This window comes from Struthio camelus, chromosome 2, assembly GCF_040807025.1.
Source record: "Struthio camelus isolate bStrCam1 chromosome 2, bStrCam1.hap1, whole genome shotgun sequence".
Taxonomy (NCBI): Eukaryota; Metazoa; Chordata; class Aves; order Struthioniformes; family Struthionidae; genus Struthio; species Struthio camelus.
The window spans coordinates 135,699,592-135,718,041 of NC_090943.1; the positions used below are offsets into that span (position 1 = coordinate 135,699,592).

General features: G+C 39.9%; 1 protein-coding gene and 1 long non-coding RNA gene across 9 annotated transcripts in view; one reads left to right on the forward strand and one right to left on the reverse strand.

Annotated features, from left to right (window-relative positions):
• The window catches only part of TOX (thymocyte selection associated high mobility group box), a 222,734-nt gene extending 215,442 nt beyond the window's left edge, over window positions 1-7,292 (forward strand). For all 8 annotated transcript variants that reach the window (XM_009673517.2, XM_068932638.1, XM_009673523.2 and 5 more), the window contains 2 exons: window positions 3,779-3,930; window positions 6,227-7,292. In XM_009673517.2, the coding sequence (XP_009671812.2) occupies window positions 3,779-3,930; window positions 6,227-6,263 (189 nt within the window). In that variant the 3' untranslated portion in view covers window positions 6,264-7,292. The remainder of the gene's footprint in view (window positions 1-3,778; window positions 3,931-6,226) is intronic.
• The window catches only part of LOC138066038 (uncharacterized), a 34,724-nt gene extending 25,812 nt beyond the window's left edge, over window positions 1-8,912 (reverse strand). The window contains exon 1 of the long non-coding RNA XR_011139214.1: window positions 8,543-8,912. This is a non-coding gene — a long non-coding RNA (uncharacterized lncRNA). The remainder of the gene's footprint in view (window positions 1-8,542) is intronic.
• Between the last annotated feature and the right edge of the window lie 9,538 nt (window positions 8,913-18,450).

Sequence of the window (18,450 nt, forward strand, 5' to 3'; positions counted from 1 at the left end):
TAGATTCTTAATGTCTAGTAACCGTGGCTGCAAGTGTATGCATAACAAAGAAGCAGAAGATTAATGTATGTTGCATTTTAATCTTTAATTTTTTTAATAATAACTCATTTCAGTCAACTTGTAGGTGTTTCTTTTTCTTTAGAAAATAAATGTATACAGCAAGATGATTGCATAGCCTGCCAAAAATAATAGCCTCATTTTTTCTGGTATATATTGTACACAGTAAACTCATGGACCTGCTGCATTTGTCCAGATTTCTTCCTCTTTTTTGTTACGCTTTGTCTTCGAATGAGGTCAAGAGAAAAAAAAATCATTAATATCTGTCAACTTCCTTTATAACCTTAAGGAAAAATCTTTGTATGATATCACACAGACAGATTTTCAATTTCCTTGTGTAATAAACAGATGCTTTAGGATTTGGATGTAATTTAAAGGTTTAAAATATCACATTGAGATTGATGAATAAATCAGTTGTGAAGACAAAAACATTGATGCCTGTTGAAAATACCTCTCCAGACAGGCAGGAAATGAAATTAGTTCCCAGTAAAGTGTGGAGATGAGGATCACTGTTTAGTTCTGCTGCAGGCTTTTTAGGACTTGCTACAGTGGCACAACGAAACTGCTAGGGCTACAGAAATCTAATTAAAGAGCAAATGTCCCTCCTGACATCGAATTAATCTTTATCAAGTTCCCTATTTTTATTTCAATCTGGAACAAGAAAATGAAATTTAAAATTCTAGGCATGTTGCAAAACAGTTGGTGATTTTCTCTTGAGCATTACAATGCAAAAACATTCAGCATTGTTTAATTAGACCTTGAAGCACTCATTTTCTCAAAGCGCTTTTTATTTCATCATTGTTGAGGGCTTACATAAATAATAACAAATATTTACTACAAACCTATCCTGTAGGTTTGTAGTCTCCTTATCTCGTACAGATCTATATTTTCAGTGCTTTTTGTGTTACTGAAAAAGCTGAAGTATTTATTGTTTACATTTTAAGCATGATCATACCTTATTGGTCTTTCAGATTGAGTTCAAGTTTCTTAAACTGCTTAACGTTAAAAAGTAGGCTTTCAAACACCCACATTATTGCTTTTGTTGTTGGTATTGTGGTAGCCCTCAACCAAGGTCAGCCTAGGGTTGCGCTAGGTGCTGCCTATCGGCAGAGTTAAAACCGCATCTGCGCAATATGCTGCTGTCCCAGTTGCGTGAAGTAGCTCCTGGGTGGCTGGAGCAGGTCCACGGCGCGCGAGGTCAGCCTGCGTCAGCCTAGTTGCAGCGCTGAGCTGCAGCCCCTAGACTGCTGCTGGCTCTCGTGCCAGCACCGATGTCCCTGCGCTGCCTGGAGTTTATCACCTGAGCATGCCCTGAGAAACAGGCCCAATCCCAGGCAGCTGTGAACTAAACAGACAAGCCAGGTGCAAGACGACAGTATCATCGCCCTCCTTCTGCAGATGGGAGAAGTGAGGCCCAGAGAGGTTAAGCTGTGATCCGCGTTCCCAGCTTTAACGTGACAAGTCCCAGTTCAGTCTGAGTATGCATGAACATGTTTGGCTGGAAAAAAGCCAAGGTGACCTGGCTGTGGTCACACCAAAGGCCTGAAAAAAGAGGAGAATAAGATAAGTCCTCCCCCAGTACTAGGCTGGCATTGTAACTGCAGAACCACCCTCCTACGTACTGGCCTTGAGGATGAAAGAATTGGAACTGATAATACACTGGTGTTTTCTTCCTCTGATTTTGGGGATCTGTTTCTTGCTAAAAGAGTACTTGAGTGTCTGTATCTGCTCACTTGCATGCTTCTGTACAACGCTGCTGGAGCTGCTAGCCTACCATAAGGTGGTTTTATTGTGCCTCTCATTGACTGATGAGAGAGCGCTGAGGAGCTTGGTCTACCAAAGGTAAACCCAAGTGCCTGAGGGTAGAACATGTTTCTGTAGTTAGTTTCCTCTTACAAATAAATTAGAAGAGTCCTTGTGGGTAATGTTTTGTGTACAAATGATGATGGTGATATACAAAACCAATTTTTCTGCCTTCTGTTCACAGAAAACTCCCATTAAAGTCATTGGAAAGTCTGCTCAGTTACAGCTTTCTGTATAGGGTGGGAGTTGTACATGCATGATGAGCATGTTTAGAGCCTAATGGAAAGGTGGTATACAAAGCATAATCATTATGCATGCATTTAATTTTATCTTATTAGGAGGGCAGAATATAAGTTATAAAACAACTAGATGCAATTCCTGAACTTACCCACTACTAGTGGCCTGTTTCTTGGGATCAAAGTGAAGCTTTAAAAAGTATTTAAAGTCTTGAAGTGCAACTCAGGATATTCTCCACATGGAAGAGAATACGGAAGAAAGTTGTGAAATTCGTTTATGACCTAGGCTAAAAATTGTGGTCAGTAGGGCGAGGTGACAGCGTGCAAGAGAGGCACACTAGGGCAGAGCACTGGAGGGGCTGCAAGAAAAAGCTTGAATATAATGCAACAAGAAAGGGGGATTTGAGGAAGGAAGAGACATTTTATATTTGAAGGATGCTCATTCTTTGGGAGGGAGGGGGCCAGGCAGAAACTGAGAATACCCATTATCTTGTATAAAGGTAGTATGGCAGAGCTCTTAATCCTGCTGCTGAAGATAGCTCTGCCCAAGCCTCCTGTCTTAATGAAAACTGTGTATATGAAGTAATCATCCATAAACCACTTAAATTTCAAACTAAAAGTTATGAACTGTAATCCTATCTATTCTATACATGGTCTGTGGCCAGAAAAAGTGGATTTTTCAAACTAGGTATTTTGGATCAACTTCAGTTTATGATTTAGCAGTTATAACTCCTGTTAATGTCCTTGCCCCACGAAGGAGTTTGGTCTTTTTTTTTTTTCCCCAGCAGGCACCAGTTGCTTTCTTATAGCATTCAAATACTTTTACCCAATATAATGCTCCTAATTCTACAGAAACACAATGTACATTTATATATGGTTAACCTGATGCACTAAGGCAGTTCAGGCTACCCTTGAAATTCTAATCGTTCTTCTGGCCTCAAAACACAGCATTTAAACATCCTAATATATCAAAAGAGCTAAGAATTGTTATGATTTTTCATATGATGGATATTTCAGGGAGCAGGTTAAATGTATCTTTATATCTTTTACTTTTTTTCTCATCTTCTTGGTTTTAAGAAGCAAGTTATTTTGTGCTACTTTCACTGCATTAGTCCAACGACTGTTAAAAAGCTTTGGTTGAATTTCTGTTTAGTTGAGAGAGAAGTGCAAATAAAAGAAGCAGCAGATGGTCCCTTTGTGACTGAATGAAGAAAAAGGGTTTTGAGAACAATATGTGAATAGGTGTAGTCTAATAAAACAGTCAGCCACCTGCTGCCTACATCCTTCAAAAAGATTCTGTTGCATATTCTGGGAATTAACGAGTAGTGCGTATCCTTATGTTTAATCTAAATGAAAGCTGTAAGGAGCAAACAGACCTTTTTGCCCTGGTGTTGATTGAGTTGTTCTCTTGGTTTTGAATTATTTCTGTTCTTTCTCTTTTAGTTCCATCCTGTGACTGTAATAGCTAACAATTTGGTGGTGGTTTATTTTTGAAAACAAAGAAAGATTTTAAAACCTAGAAAGCACCTACACAATTTTTCCTGGTTTTAATTTGAGAACTTAAAGTATACCTGGAAAAGAAGGATTCCAACATTTTGCTGTACACATCTTTTTTTTTTACATTGCACCCAACCTGTTGCTTGGTTTACCATACGTTGTAATGTATATTCTTTCTCTTCTAGGGATTTACTCTTCAGCCTGATTATCAGAATATCATCAATCCAACATCTACAGCTGCACAAGTTGTTACCCAAGCAATGGAGTATGTTCGTTCAGGGTGCAGAAATCCTCCAGCACAGACTGTGGACTGGAATAATGACTACTGCAGTAATGGGTAAGCAGCCAGTGAATGCCACCTTGTGTTGAGCAACCTTCATGACACAAGCATTGGATAGAGAATTTGGAAACAGCTTTGTTGCCTGTTTCCCTATAGTATTTTAGAAGTGCATCTGTGAGGGCATTATATTTGTTTAGCAGTTAGATTGTTGTAGGACTGCAATACAGCAGTAGAGAATTCGTTGCCCCGTTATCACAACAGAGACATTTTGGTCTTAGAGCACTTCCATTTGTTAGAAAAGAAAAACTGAACTGTTAGGGAGAAGGTGAAAGAAAGAAGTAATATGTGCCTTCGACCTGAGGGACAAATGGCAGGAACTGTTTCTTCCAAATTCTCTATCACTAGGTAAAGTTTACTTCTGGTGGAAGTAGCTGGGTGGGCCCTGAAAACCCAGGTCAGTCACTGAGATGCCAGGGTGATTGATGCAAGGGATACAGGATGAATGGAGGGGAACGACATGAAGCTCAGGAGACTGTTACCAGACAAAACACCATACATACAAGAGCTCTGTGCCCTTAGTAGCCCCTTCAGACCTTCAACTCCCAAGCAGCATGGTTTTTGTGGAGCCATGTTGCAGTTCCAGCATCTGTCTGGAAACCTTTAACTATCTGAATGACATATTTGTCGAGTTCTGGATGATAGATATCGCGCCCTGTGTGCACACATCCTTCAGCCTGACCTCTCCTTGACCTTGGCAAGAATCCCCAAAGCAAAGGCAGATAAAAAACTCTCCTAATAACCAAGGAGCCACATCCAGCCCAGACAATCAAACCCAAAGCAGAAGTAAAGACCAGTTTCACCCATTACATTTACTCAAACTCAGAATTTTGCTTGCATTATTTTAAAATCTTTGTTGAACTCAATCTAGAACTGAACAAAAAAATTTTTGTGGTTACCAGTTCAGAATAACATATTGACTAAAACCTGCTGACCCTGAGGCAGACCTTAGCTAGTCTGCAAAGCAGCATCACTTTCCCCCATGCCTATCCCTGTTGCCCCATGACTTGCCCATGTGTTCAGCAAAAAGTTCCTGCTTCTCTACTGTACCACTATACTGCATTGCTTTGTGCTGCCATCTCTTGTAGGAGAGGAGCGCAACAGCCTTTTATATCCATTTAAGTTGAGCTCTTAATAGACTGTCCTCCGCCAAAAGGGCTATAGCCAGCTACAGCTTTGATTTCTAGTCTCTTCTGGTGAAAAGCAATGTATGCTCATTGCCAGCAACGCCTTCTAAGTGCTCACTGAGCATAACTTCCCATCAGCACAAGATTTCTCTCAGTAGACCGTTTATACCCCTCCTGTATAGATGTGTGTGCCTCTGTGAACGTGCGTGCATGGATTTAGCCCATCTTTGCTGTAGCTGTGGCATGAATTGCCAGTGCAAGCAGTAGCTTGCTCTGTGCTTGCTACTCCCTGACTTCAAACCAAGTGAGCTGTAAAGCTGTGGAAGAACAGAACTGGTGCCTGGGTTACAGCAAGGAAGCAGGAGATGAAGAGAAAACCTCTGCACTGTGAACCAAGCCTCACCAGTCATACTTTTTCTGCTTTAAATTATAATTTTTTTCTGACTTGCACAGGCCGTTTCGGATTACAAACTGATAAATGATCCCTTTTTGCTCTGAACTGAACTGGTATCTTTCAGGAGAAGGTGAACCAAGCAAGAACTGAATGTAATACTGTACTCGACCCAGTGTGTTGGTGAAAGGCTTCCCCCAGAGGCAGGAAGCGTTGGCTCTAGTCTGGGCTCTGCCAGAATTGTCCCATGTACCCTTGTGTGAGCTTGCCTAGCCCTGCCAGCATAGAACATTTTGTCTATGTCTGTTCTAACAAATAAAATAGGCCAGGAACCTAGGCTAGTTGGCACAGCATATTGACTCATGTCTATATAACCAAGCTCTCCTACCATATAAGAAAAGTGACCAGCCAGATCATATAGGCAAAGGCTGCTTATTGAGACTGGTCCCTAGACCTGTGCTAAACCTTAGGTGCGCCTAGGCAATTTTTGAGAGAGGGACAGTCAGGACTAACCACCCACTAGCAGGTGATCCCAGACCAGTACTTAAACCCATGTCCCAGTCCTGTTTAGTGTAGAGATAGATTTGACCTCTATGTGCCACCATGGAGGAAGAGGTTTTCTTATTATTTTTCTTACTATTGCCGTGGTACTTCAGCCATACTTCAGTGATATGCCTAGAATCAATGACATAGGGGAGGGTCATGGGGATTTTTGGAAGAATAGGACTAAAAATTTGACAAATTTAAAAATAACATTTGTTCTTTTCTCTTTGAATAGGAGCATGCAGAGGGACAAAGCACTCTACCTTACCTGAAAATCTGAAACACCTTTCCTTTTCATTGAGGAATGCAGGGAAGTCTTTTCATCATGGATTGCTTTATGCAGTCAAGGCAGTTCTGCATTTTATTAGAAAATACAAGTTGCTAAGCACTTAGGACTATTTGAGCTTGTGGGTCACCCACTCTGGAAAAAAATAGTCTTGCTTCTTTCTTTTTCTTTTTTTTCCCCCCATTTTTTCTCTTTCTTTCTCCTTTCCGCCCCCCACCCTGAGATCCTGTAACGGACATTGCTTTTCTTCTTTCCTGAAGGAAACTTGGACCATTCAGATTTTATGTTGGTTTTTGCTGTGAAGTGCTGCGATAGTAACTGCCTTAGCAACTGTAGATGTCTCGGATAAAAGTCCTGGATTTTCCATTGGTTTTTCATAATGGGTGTTTATATGAAACTACTAAAGACTTTTTAAATGGCTTGATGTAGCAGTCATAGCAAGTTTGTAAATAGCATCTATGTTACACTCTCCTAGAGTATAAAATGTGAATGTTTTTGTAGCTAATTGTAATTGAAACTGGCTCATTCCAGTTTATTGATTTCACAATAAGGGTTAAATTGGCAAACATTCATATTTTTACTTCATTTTTAAACAGCTGACTAATAGTTCTATATTTTCAAAGTATGTGGAGAAAAAAAAAATATTCCCGAATGATATTAATTAAAAATATTGGCTTTGTCTCATTAAATAAAGAGAAAAACTAGGAAAAAACTAGTGTTGATAAAGAGCAAACACATTTATTTTGTACTGCCTAAAAATGCTTCTTTTTTTTAAAAAAAATCACTTTATGTGTAATGATTAGTAAATGTCATTTAAGTCCTTTTATGTATAAAACTGCCAAATGCTTACCTGATATTTTATTAGATGCAGAAACAGATTGGAGACAGCTAAATTATAACCTTTACATATGGCTATGTATTATTGTTTCTTCATACTGTGTCTGTATTTAATCTTTTTTTATGGAACCTGTTGCGCCTATTTATGAAATAATAAATATAGGTGTTTGTAAGTAAATTTGTTAGCATTTTAAAGAGGTTTCTTTGACGCTTTAACTTTTGCTGGCAAAGATTGTTCACAGCTGATGTGAATACTTTATTTAGTTTTTACAGTGACATACATAACACCAAACCTGCTTTTTTTGGCAGGAAAGGAAGGTAACCAATACTTATTTCTATATTTCTTTGATTGTTAAAAAAATGATATTTTAAGTAATTTTAAAGCATTGTAGCAAGACGTTGCCCAAAACTAAGACTTAAACCAACAAAACTAACTAAAGAAAACAGCATAATGCTGTTTCTTGAAAATGTATGTTTTCATTGATTGGTCAAGTGGAATAAAAATATTACCAACAGAAATATTACCAAATATGCTTAAGCCATTTTATTATACATGCAAAAGAGCGTATAGAGATTTAAGGAGTGTATTGCAAAAACCTCCTAAAGTGAAAGGTAAGTAAAACAGCTACAGACAAAGGGATAAGATACCCCTCCCCCCCAAAAAAAACTGATCCATGTTTTGGACCAGGGATAGCTCTGAAAACAGATTTCTGGAGGATTTCATCGTGGATGCCTGTCCAATTAATGAAGAGTACCACTGATTTGTATTTTCTATGTGAAATAAAGAAAGCAACTCTGACTAAATACACATTATACAATGCCAACAATTTTTTTAAAAGCAAAATAAAAACAAAGGTGTGCTTGCTTTGGAATGATTTTAGGCAATGTACAATTGGAATCACTTGGCATGTAATAACTAATAAATAATGCAGATCAGATATGATTACTCAAATGACTGTAGCTGAGAGCTCTAATTTTCCTGTCTTGAAACTGTATGAGAACTCGTGATTAAATTCACAGTTTATTGTTTGTCTGTTTAGTACTTTAGAAATATACCAGCACTACTAATTACCCAATGTCTTCTATTTATTATATTATAGTAAACTACATTTTCCACTCATATTAATTCAAAAGTGAGAAGATAATTACTGAGGATGAGAAAAATCAGCTTTGATTTTGACAGGCAGGTTTCTTTTTTCTTTTATGGAAAAGAACTGTGTTATCTCCATTTCTTTTAGAGCAGGTATGCAGTCACATAAAGTTGTTAATTTCGATATCCAAGCAGAGTTCAAAATACAAGAAAACTTTAATGTAAATAAAAAAAAAATCATGAATAAAATACTTATTCTGTATGAACTCCTTGCTAGTTGATGTCTGTTAGTCTGTAAGAACTTAAGCCTCTGGTGTGTTTAGCATAAAGCACCTTACCAGTTCCAGTGGTTTCAGTGGGGCTCTGTGCCTGGGCTCTGTTCAGCAGGAGCAGCTCTATTGGAGGAACAGCAAAACTGGCCTAGATTACACTGAAGCCACTTAGTTGCAGAGGAAAGATCCAACTTTGATGCATAAATGTCAACTCGTCTTGTCTGACCTTGGGAAAAAGCAATAGTTGCCTGCCAATGGCAATCTGTTACTAGTTTTCAAATGCGTATTGACGGACAGCGGAGTCAATAGCTAGAGCCCAGAAGGTTGAGATCCTTTTGTAAGCAGGTGAAATGCCACTGAAGTTCGTAAAGGATGCCCTATCCTTTGCTGAAGCACTGTGGCTTAGGCACCACAGTAACACATATACTCAAGCTACTGGTTGCAAGTCACCATCTGTCATGAGGCTGGTAATGAGAACACGCAGGAACAAAACAACCCACACGTGTAGTAAATAAACATGGTAAAGACATCTGTCAACGTGATAGAAACCAAGGGAGATAGTCTTCCATTATAGGAAATTAATTTATCTTTTCTGATGATTTTTAAGTAAAAAGCAGTACATGAAGCACCAGGTTAGCAACACAGGCACTCCGGAAAGTTTAAATCCTATGTGCTGGAAACCCAGGTAAGCAGAGGTTTTGAAAAGGAAAGACAGTTGGAATTTATCTCTTGAGATCAGAGTGCCTCATTCTAGTGACTGGTGTCCTAGTCTCTCTCTTACCAAACTCGGAGAGGTTTGAACAGAAATCCAGTCCGGCTGTTACCTGCTACCCAGAGAAGACCTTGAGAGTCATCTAATATAGAATTTTTTTTCCCCACATTCCCCCACAGCCAGGAAGTAATTAATGTATTCATGGTGGGCATCAGCCACGCACAATGAAACTTTATGTATTCATGCCCACTGCTCGCTCTCTCACCAAATACTCTTTCCTGATTCCTGTGGCATATTCTACCAAATATTCCCAGTGAGGCTCATCTGTAAACAGGAAGCCCTACAATGAAAGAGCTCATTACTAGAATGTAAAACATGGTCTTATCACCTTCCTCAACCTTCTGAGACTCTCTCTCAAGCTAAACTACCATCTCCCAGACCGTATCTGTCTGTTCTCACCCAATCCTGTAAATATGGCAAATGTGTGGAGAAGTCTTTGGGTGCTCTGGGGAAATGGAGTAGCTAACGGATATCCTTATTCCTTATTATGGGAGAAATAAAGAGCAGTATGTAACCCATACATGAGAACAACCCAGAACTTGCACTGATTTATAGGTGTAGGTACTAATAGATAGATGGGGAGCCGTTATACTGTTAATTATTTATTTGGTGTCTTCAAATCTTTTTGCATTTAAATGAAACATTATCTAGTGTGTCTTAAAACATGACCTGATGGTGCTGGCAATGCTGCAGGAGGTGCCCAGCATCTCAGAGAACACGAATTCCTGCCTCATGTCAGGTCTCGCCTACAGCATTTGCTTTCCTTTGCAAAGTCATATATTTTTGTATTGCCCAGCAGCACATTAAATCACAACTGAAATGTAGTTCCTATTCCACCGACAAGAGGACAAGTGAGAACAATGACTTGTAACATTTCTGAGTCTGTCACAGTTACTGCCTAATTAGAGGAACCTACTAGCAAACGTGCATCTGCATGGCTCCTACAACTGTCATCGCTTCACATCCTTTTAAGGGCTTGCTGCAATAGACACTGTATAAAGAAATTTCATTCAGGCCAATACCACACTGGCAAACATGTAACTAGCTCGAAAATAGAATAGAGGAGAAAAAGACAGGAGGCGGAGAAGAAAAGGAGATGGTCCTATTTTGAAAACAACTGTGTGCAAAGATCTACAGTATACTGCAGATAAGATCCTTACCCGCTGACAATTGTGTGATTGCAACAAGTCTGAGCATAATTGCTCTGATGGGCTGTCAAGGAAAAGATTAATTTGGCAAAGATTAGTATTGACTTGCTGTTTATTAAGGCTTTTAAACAGCTGTATCTGGCAACATTCCTGTAAGTGCCTGTCATGTCTGAAAATCAGGCTCACACCCGGGTGCTTGCCAGCTGTTCCTGAACAAGCTTACCACTTTTGAGTATCTTTCTCCAGGCCAGATAGCAAGAGCAAAGTATTGCCAAATGAGTCTCTCCCATCCTGTCACTTTTCAGGGCTTCTGAAAGCTAAAATGTCAGTTTATGGCTTGATGGCTGAGCTGATAACAGCTACCGGAAGCCAGTCGGGTGGTTAGAGAGGTGCTACACAAACCTGTCCCACATGCGGAGAGTGGGTACTGCTGTTACTCACCTCACAAACAGAAAACCACAGTTTGCAACTGTTAAAATGCAAAGGGTTTTTAAAACTGCTAGTGCCTATGATTAAAGTTTTTCAAGTGACAGAATTTGTCCCCTCGGGCACTGCACATGCACTGTGGGCTGTAATGGATAAAGCCAACACAATAGGATGGTGTGTGAAAGTACAGTAGACATCATTAATCTTCATAAAATGAGCCAACATTTTCTTCGATGATTTTTTTTTCCCCAAACTGCAGATAAACATGAAAGCATACACACAAAATATCCTGGGTCAATGGAAACCTGTAAAAGGAAAGATATTGGCCGCTAATTTTTTTTTATGTTACTTAAGAGTTTAGCTTTGATTATAGGGTTTAGTAGCCGGTTCAGAAACAAATAATGCCAATGGAAAGAAGGATAAACTGCTGCAGCTAAACGCCAATACAAATAGCCATGTGTTACAATTAAAGTTGATTTGGCCTTTCCAATAGAAGTCTGATTTTTCTGGGATTAATCTCGACCTTTTCAAGTTGCATCAGGCTGAAATAAGTTGTCAGAACAGATGTGAATTTTGTTTGCAAAGAACAATTGCAATCCGGTAACCCTTAGAACATCAGCATTTTCCAGACTGCCAGCCAGCTGAATACTTAGGATGTGGATGGGAGATACTAAACGCCCACAGCAGGCACAACCAGAGGATTCATAACAATGTCTAGAGGCTGGAAGTTTAAGTCATAAATTTTCAACCTCAAAATAAAGTACAATTTTTAACTCTGAATTTACCAAGCAACACAGCGGATACACAGCCACCTTCAAATAAAGGCTTTAGATCAAGGATGGATAGCTTTGTAAAAGGCAAATCAAATTTAAATCAATTTAGCTAAATCAATGTAGCTAAATAAAACACAAGGCTGGGTGACCCTCCATGTGCCACTGTTTCACAGCAGGCTGGGCACACATTTTGTAACCTGTAAGTCTCTAACAGCTCCAAGAGTTGCATGTTTCAGAGGCTACTCTAAATTAGCTTTCTAAGACGTTTTGACTTACAAGCTGCAAGGCACCAGTTAAGGAAAAAAAAAAAAAAGAAACAAAAAAGGAGAACCTCTAGTGAATATTCAGGATCTCATGCTTTGGTATCTGGAGTCAAAAACTTCCCAGCTACATGCACAGCATATATGCTGACCTTGATGCTTGGTGCTGGGTTTCAGTGGAACTAAAAAAGCCCAGTGCCTTTCTGGTATGTGGAGGGAAAAAAGGTCTGTGGGGCAAACTGTGGGGCTATCCAGCTTAATGTGTTAGCAAAGTCCTCTGCAGCCAGAGCCTGCTGGTTGCTTTTGTTATGCCTTTCTTCACAGTGGAGCACTTGTATCTGTGCTTATGCCATCTGATGCAGCAGTATTGTTAAAAACTGAAGACACAGGAGAGGTTTTCCCTACTGGCTGCCAAAGCACCGCTTAGAAGGCAACATTAAGGACCCAAGTTCATAAATAAGGCTATCTGATGCCTTAATTAGTACAATAATACTTTATATTTTGATATCTTCTTCTGCTCACAGTTCTGAAATAATGAACCAAGGCTCTCCACTCCTCTGGTATACAAGTATATGTTATTTCTTGTGTTAAAAAGAAGAATAAGCAAGATGGTTAAGTAAAGTGCCCAGGGACAAAAAGTAATTTAGTAGAAGTAGCTGGGATCTAAGAGTTTTGAAAAGCAGTCTTCTGCTTTAATCATAACTGAAGTTCAACAATTGTGAGGTAATGCTCCAATCCATGAGGACACCTTTAATTCAGGTGAGTTTTTACAAACAATAAACAGGGGGTTTTATTTCTCTTTTGATTTTTTTCTTTTTTCAGGTCTTTGATGTACAACTGAGTGATATTTTCAAACCTATATGTAAACTAAATTAAAAAGACTAAAATGATAAAGCAAAGATGTTCTCGTAATCTCTGGTTTTAGGTAGCTGGAATTTGAGATTAAAACTGCAAATCTCATGAGACTGGTATGTTGACTATACTATTCTTATCCCTGAAACATCTTTATTTCTCCCTCTCCCACCCTCTCTGCAGAATTTTATCCTAGAACCGGGCCAAGCCTTCTTCCTGCCTGACTTTTTGTGTCAGACAAAACGAAGCACTGTATACATCTGCACACCTGGGAGACTCGTATGACCTGCAAGGACAGAGCCATGTCAGCTGAATGGGACTGACTCAGTTCCTGACAAAAGTTGTCCACTGCAAACAGGCTGAAAGCAGTCGGGCAATGAGCTCCTGGCAGGAAGGTCATGGTTTTGCAGAAAACGGGCAATAGACGGGCAAGGATGAGTATTTGTAAAGTCTGAAGAGAGAATTTTTTGAGAACAACATGAACAGAAGTCAGAAACAGGCTATCCTGACTTTTTGTGCCGGGCCACCTTTGGACTGGCAAGGAACCTGAGCCCAGATGTGGGAGCCCAGTTGATCCCAGTACTAGCAAAACTTTGATATACTGGAGTGGATCTATCGGAGGTCACCAGGATTGTAAGAGGACTGGACTGCACAGAATAGGAGGAGAGGCTGAGGCAACCCAAGGAGAGGAGGTGAAGAGGAGATCCTATTGCTGTTTGCAAATGCCTAATGGGTGTTTATAGAGAAGACAGAGTCCAAATCTTTTTGGAGGCACACAGTGAAAGGACAAAAGGCAACAGACACAAGTTGCAATGAAGGAAGCTCGGATTACATTTTAGGGAAAAAAAGAATCTCTATGAAGGAGTTCAAACACTGATACAGGCCCCCAGAGAGGCTGTGGGATGTCCATCCTTGGAGATACTCAGAACTTGACTGGAAACAGCCCTGAGCAATCTAGTCTAAGTTTTCAGACTGTTCTTGCTATGGGGATGGAGAGGGGTGGAGCAGACAACCTCCAGAGGTCCCTTACAACCTATGCTGTTCTAAGATTGTGTTTCACACAAAGTCCCTTACACACAGGACAGAAAGAAAGAAAGCCCAGAATATCATGGTTATTTGGCCCCAGATTAGAAAAGAGAGGGAGAAAGTCTTTGTTGGTTACTAACTGTTACACACAAGTGAAAAATCACCTCATGTGCTACAGTAAATTGTACTATTTTAAACTTAGGTTTCACAGTCTGGTTTTACATGTGCATAAAAAGCAAAAGTGAATGTCATTTTGTATTTGAGTTTCCTGTAGAGGTTTATTTAAGGGAAAAAACTCCCAAGTAAACCATAAACCCCAATGCACTGATCATTCTCTTGAAATTAATTTAGTTTGCGTTTTTTGGACTGCAACTTTCATGCAAGGACAAGCTGGGAGTGTATTGGTTGCCAGAGCAAAGCTGATTGGTCAAAGCTTGGACTCTGAGGAGCAGAGACTCAGAAAAATGAAGGAAAAGATTTTTTTTCTCCTATTTTTTATTTTTTAATGTATAGCACTCAAAAGAAGTCTCTGGGGGCTTCAATACATGACTTCACATTTTAATACTTTTCCACCACCAGATGGTTTAGATAAAACCTATTAGGTTGATTTGTGCAAATGGTTTCACACAAAAAAATGCCTATTTTTAACATTTTTGCCTCAAGGCTTGGATTTAACTTTTTTTTTTTGCAGAAGTGGAGAAGTTTTGCTAGTGTCTAATACTTTAATCATCATCGCTCTTACCATCAAATAAGATTCATACCAGAATGTGGTTGATGGATCCTCTAAAAGAATTTATGTCAAAAAAGTGCATTAAAATTACTCCATAAATTTGATTTATGCATCTTTTCACACAACCTTTTCGTGTTTGCAATTTTCCATAAGGTTAGTTATGATCATTTCAATCTCTGCATAAGTAGTGTATGCTCTGTCAAACATAATGATGCAAACCCTTTATCTTCCTTCTTTGTCTTGATGTCATTACTTCGGAGAATACGTTCAGTGTGTGAAAATTGGAGAGGGTTATCTACTGGAAACCCTAATTGCTCTTACGGGCAAATCTTCTCCTATTTCTGGAGGTAGGGAATTCCCCCCCAGCAATGAAACTGATTGACTCTACTCTGCATGTGGTGAAAGGATGTGAGGAGGGCATATATGAGTTATTTCAGTTCTGCAGAGACTTTTTATATTGTTCAAGGAGCTAGCTGGGAACCAAGAAGAATAAGATATGGAAAAATGCCAAAATTGCTACTGTTTCATTTACATGGTCATCCTATTTGATGCCGAATAGGCAGTATTGGCTGTTTTCTGTCATTTCAGGCAGAGCTGTCTGGGTGCTTAGAGTTGCCCAACATCCAGCCCATCGTTGTGCAGAGCACTAGCACCTAACACTAGCATCTGGCAGATGCAGACTGTTAGGATCCTAATCCCACTAGCCTCCCTCTGTAGACAGAGGAGAAAGATCAACACCTCCAAGGTATGTATTATTTTGGACAAAATCCTCTCTCCTTAGAAAAACCACCACTCTACAGTACTCGGAGAGCCCAAAAACCTACATCTGCACTACACTAGCAAGTAAATTGGCCCATTAGGAGCTGATCAGTGAACTGAGGAAGTACAGGTGACTGAAGCTCCTGCAGCTGCATGACGTTCAGGAATTTTACTTAGGATCAGATTTGCTCTCTTCCTCTACACTGCACTTCCTCATCACATGTGTAGTTTGAAGCTGCCCAAAGGACCAGTCTGCGGCTGTAACCCCTGTGTCCCTACCAGGAGTTGGAGAAGATTTGCTGCATGCCCAGAGTGGAGCTCTAGGTCAGTTTCCTCTGAAAGAAAACAGATTTGCACACCCCAGAACTGTTTTTAGAACCAAATCGATGTGTGGTAAGTCAGAGTGACTGCAGGCTGACTCACTATTGCCCTGAACCAAACCACTAATGTAGATACAGACTAACACTAACTCATTAATTTTAACACGAGAAGTTAGGAGGCTGAATCCAAATTTGGAACTTGATAGGCATTCAGCAAGTTAAATGCCATTAACTGTTAACATGGAGATTTAAAAACAAACAAGTAAACCTTGTTTGTAATTTACAGTATTGGGTGCTTTAGCTACTTTTGTGAGAAACTGTTAGCAAGTAGGCATGGGGAAGAAAAAAGATAGGGGACTTGAAAACAACAAGAGAAAAGGGAAAAGCAAGGAAATAACATCCTTATATGTCTTCAAGATGCAGGTTTGTGCAGCATCTCATTCTGTTGGACGTTCAGAGAACCTGAGTATATGTAAATAGAAACCACTCCAAAGAACAAAACTCTCCATGCAATAACGGGATTTCCAGTCATGAGTATATTGGTTGCAGGATTTACACCACAGGGGCAATACATTGACAGACCGTGACTTCATATATACATCACTGTATTATTATAGCTGTTAGGATGTTCAGGAGGTTGTAATTAGTGAGCATCAGGGTGTGTAAGCCCCCTGCGTGGTGCTGCCAAGGCTAATCCATGTCAGTGCCTACAGGCAATGGTGGAAAATAAAACATTTCAGTGAACAGCAACAGGAAAATCTAAGCCAGGCCAAGACAGCCGCAAGGCCCTGCAAAATGAAACAAAAGCAAATATAATCCAGGGGTCAGAAATAACTGCTGAGCTGAGGCTTATTTTTGTGGTGTACGTCCAGCAGCAAGAGAAAAATTTGCATATCAAAATGATGAATGGGCGTGTCGGAGCAGCGGGTGGGGGTTTCTTCCAAAATAATCCGAACAGATACCAGTACCTCATTTTTAGCTGTGGATGGTAGCTGAGCACAGCCGTTCACGGCTGGATGAGAGCTCTCTACAGCAGTGTGGTAATACACAAAAAATTGGGTAAGCTCTTCTGTTCGGTGCTCCTCACTAGGCTGTGAGATGTGGATCTGTTGCCAAGAGCAGAAGTCAGCGAACTTCTTTTGACCTTGGCAACACCCTTGGCTGCAACTAAAGGTTGGACTTTATTTTCCTTTAAGTCAAAGCTGTCCCTCCTTCAGTACCCTCACTCCACCGTGACACCTTGGCCACGCTCCCTGCCAGGAGAGAGATCAGGAAGCACAGGAAATGTCTAAACTGAGAGGTATGGGGGGTACTTCTCATAGGCTGGTAAGGAGTCTAATAATTGGCTTTTGCAGGGTTATTTCCAAATGCTGGCTCATCGCCTAGGACATTCAAGGCTCTTCAGTATTCAACCTGCCATCCTGATGGCTGCATTAGACTGACCAGGACTGGCAGGTCAGTGTCAGCATGCCAGTGCAATGGCTGATGGGCAAATGCACCAAGGTAGCTGTTTGTTTATCCAGTTCCCGTAGCACTTTTCTACTCTTTTGTCCACTCCCCTCTCTGTACTTTGAAGTCCGTTGCAGCTGGGTCATCAGCCACTGCCAACTATTATTTCTGTCGCTCCTAAAAATCTGCCCAGTGTGTTACATGGGAAACGTCTGAGGGGGAGTGAGAACCATCTCCGTGGCTGGGTGAAAACTATAGAGAAGTAGAGCCATTGTATGGAAATTTTTCAGTATGTTACCTTGAGTGAGCTAGCATTCCCTTTCCTCCATGCCCATTCCCCCAAGAAGAGAAACTCTCATCATAACAGCAAATACATATGATTATGATTTTTTCATAATGAATATTTGTACCAGGGAAATAGATTCTAAAAGAATAATGTGCATCTAGTCAGGGAAAATGGACCCAGAGTATGACCTTTGTGCCCTCAAAAGAGCTATAACTTGAATTACAATGAACCATGCATGAATAAACTGCATATCAAGAAACAGCTAGTTCATCTCTCTAAACATCAGCCTTATGGTGCATATTTGCAATCAAAAAAAAAAAAAAAAGAAATTCATCGTATGAATAATTTGTTGTAAATTATTTGTCCATGGTAGTCACTATTATCTCTCAAAACTGTTCCTTTTATCTTGTTTGGGAGAAGAAGTTTTTCTCGACATTGTCATGCTCTTCCCAAAATGAATCATAAAATTTCCTTTTGAGAGACACATCCAAGCCAAGAAGCCTTAGAAGGAGATGCTCCTCCGGTGAGACCTTATCCTCTACTATAGAGACTAAAGGGACTTTTGCCATTGATTTGAATATATCTGAATTAAAAAACAGAAAGAAAATTCAGACTGTAGAAATATTTCAGTTTAGATGAAATATTAAGCTAAAAGCAGAATGAAGGTGTTGAATGAATTCCTTAACGTCATGTTATAATTTTCTCCAAAAAAGAATATAGATAAAACAGGTAAAAGCACACAAGCAAACACTTAAAATGAATTAAGGTTTGTTTCAAGAGAGGGTAGAAATTCCACTTTGCCCTCGAAACAGATTCTTCTCTCCTTGTTCTTAGACCAGCCAGAGTTTTAATTTGCCTCACACAAAGAAAGTGCTCCCAAAGGTATAAGCATCCAATTTGCAATGTGACATGCGGATGTTCCACCTGCTTTGGGCCAAGCAGAGAGCCAGCCTCTTTTCTGAGGACACTGCTGCAGAAGCATCTCCACAGGGATTTTAAAAATTACAGCCTGGGATGTTTACTGGGTATGAGGAAGTTTAGCCTGTTCAGTGTTAAAAAAAAAAACGGGTTAAAAAAAGGTGTTCCCTCTCAGCACGTCTTCAGGATTTAAAGGGTGTATCAGAACCGCCAAATAACTTGGTTCATCATTTCGCTCCTGGGCTCTGCTCTTGT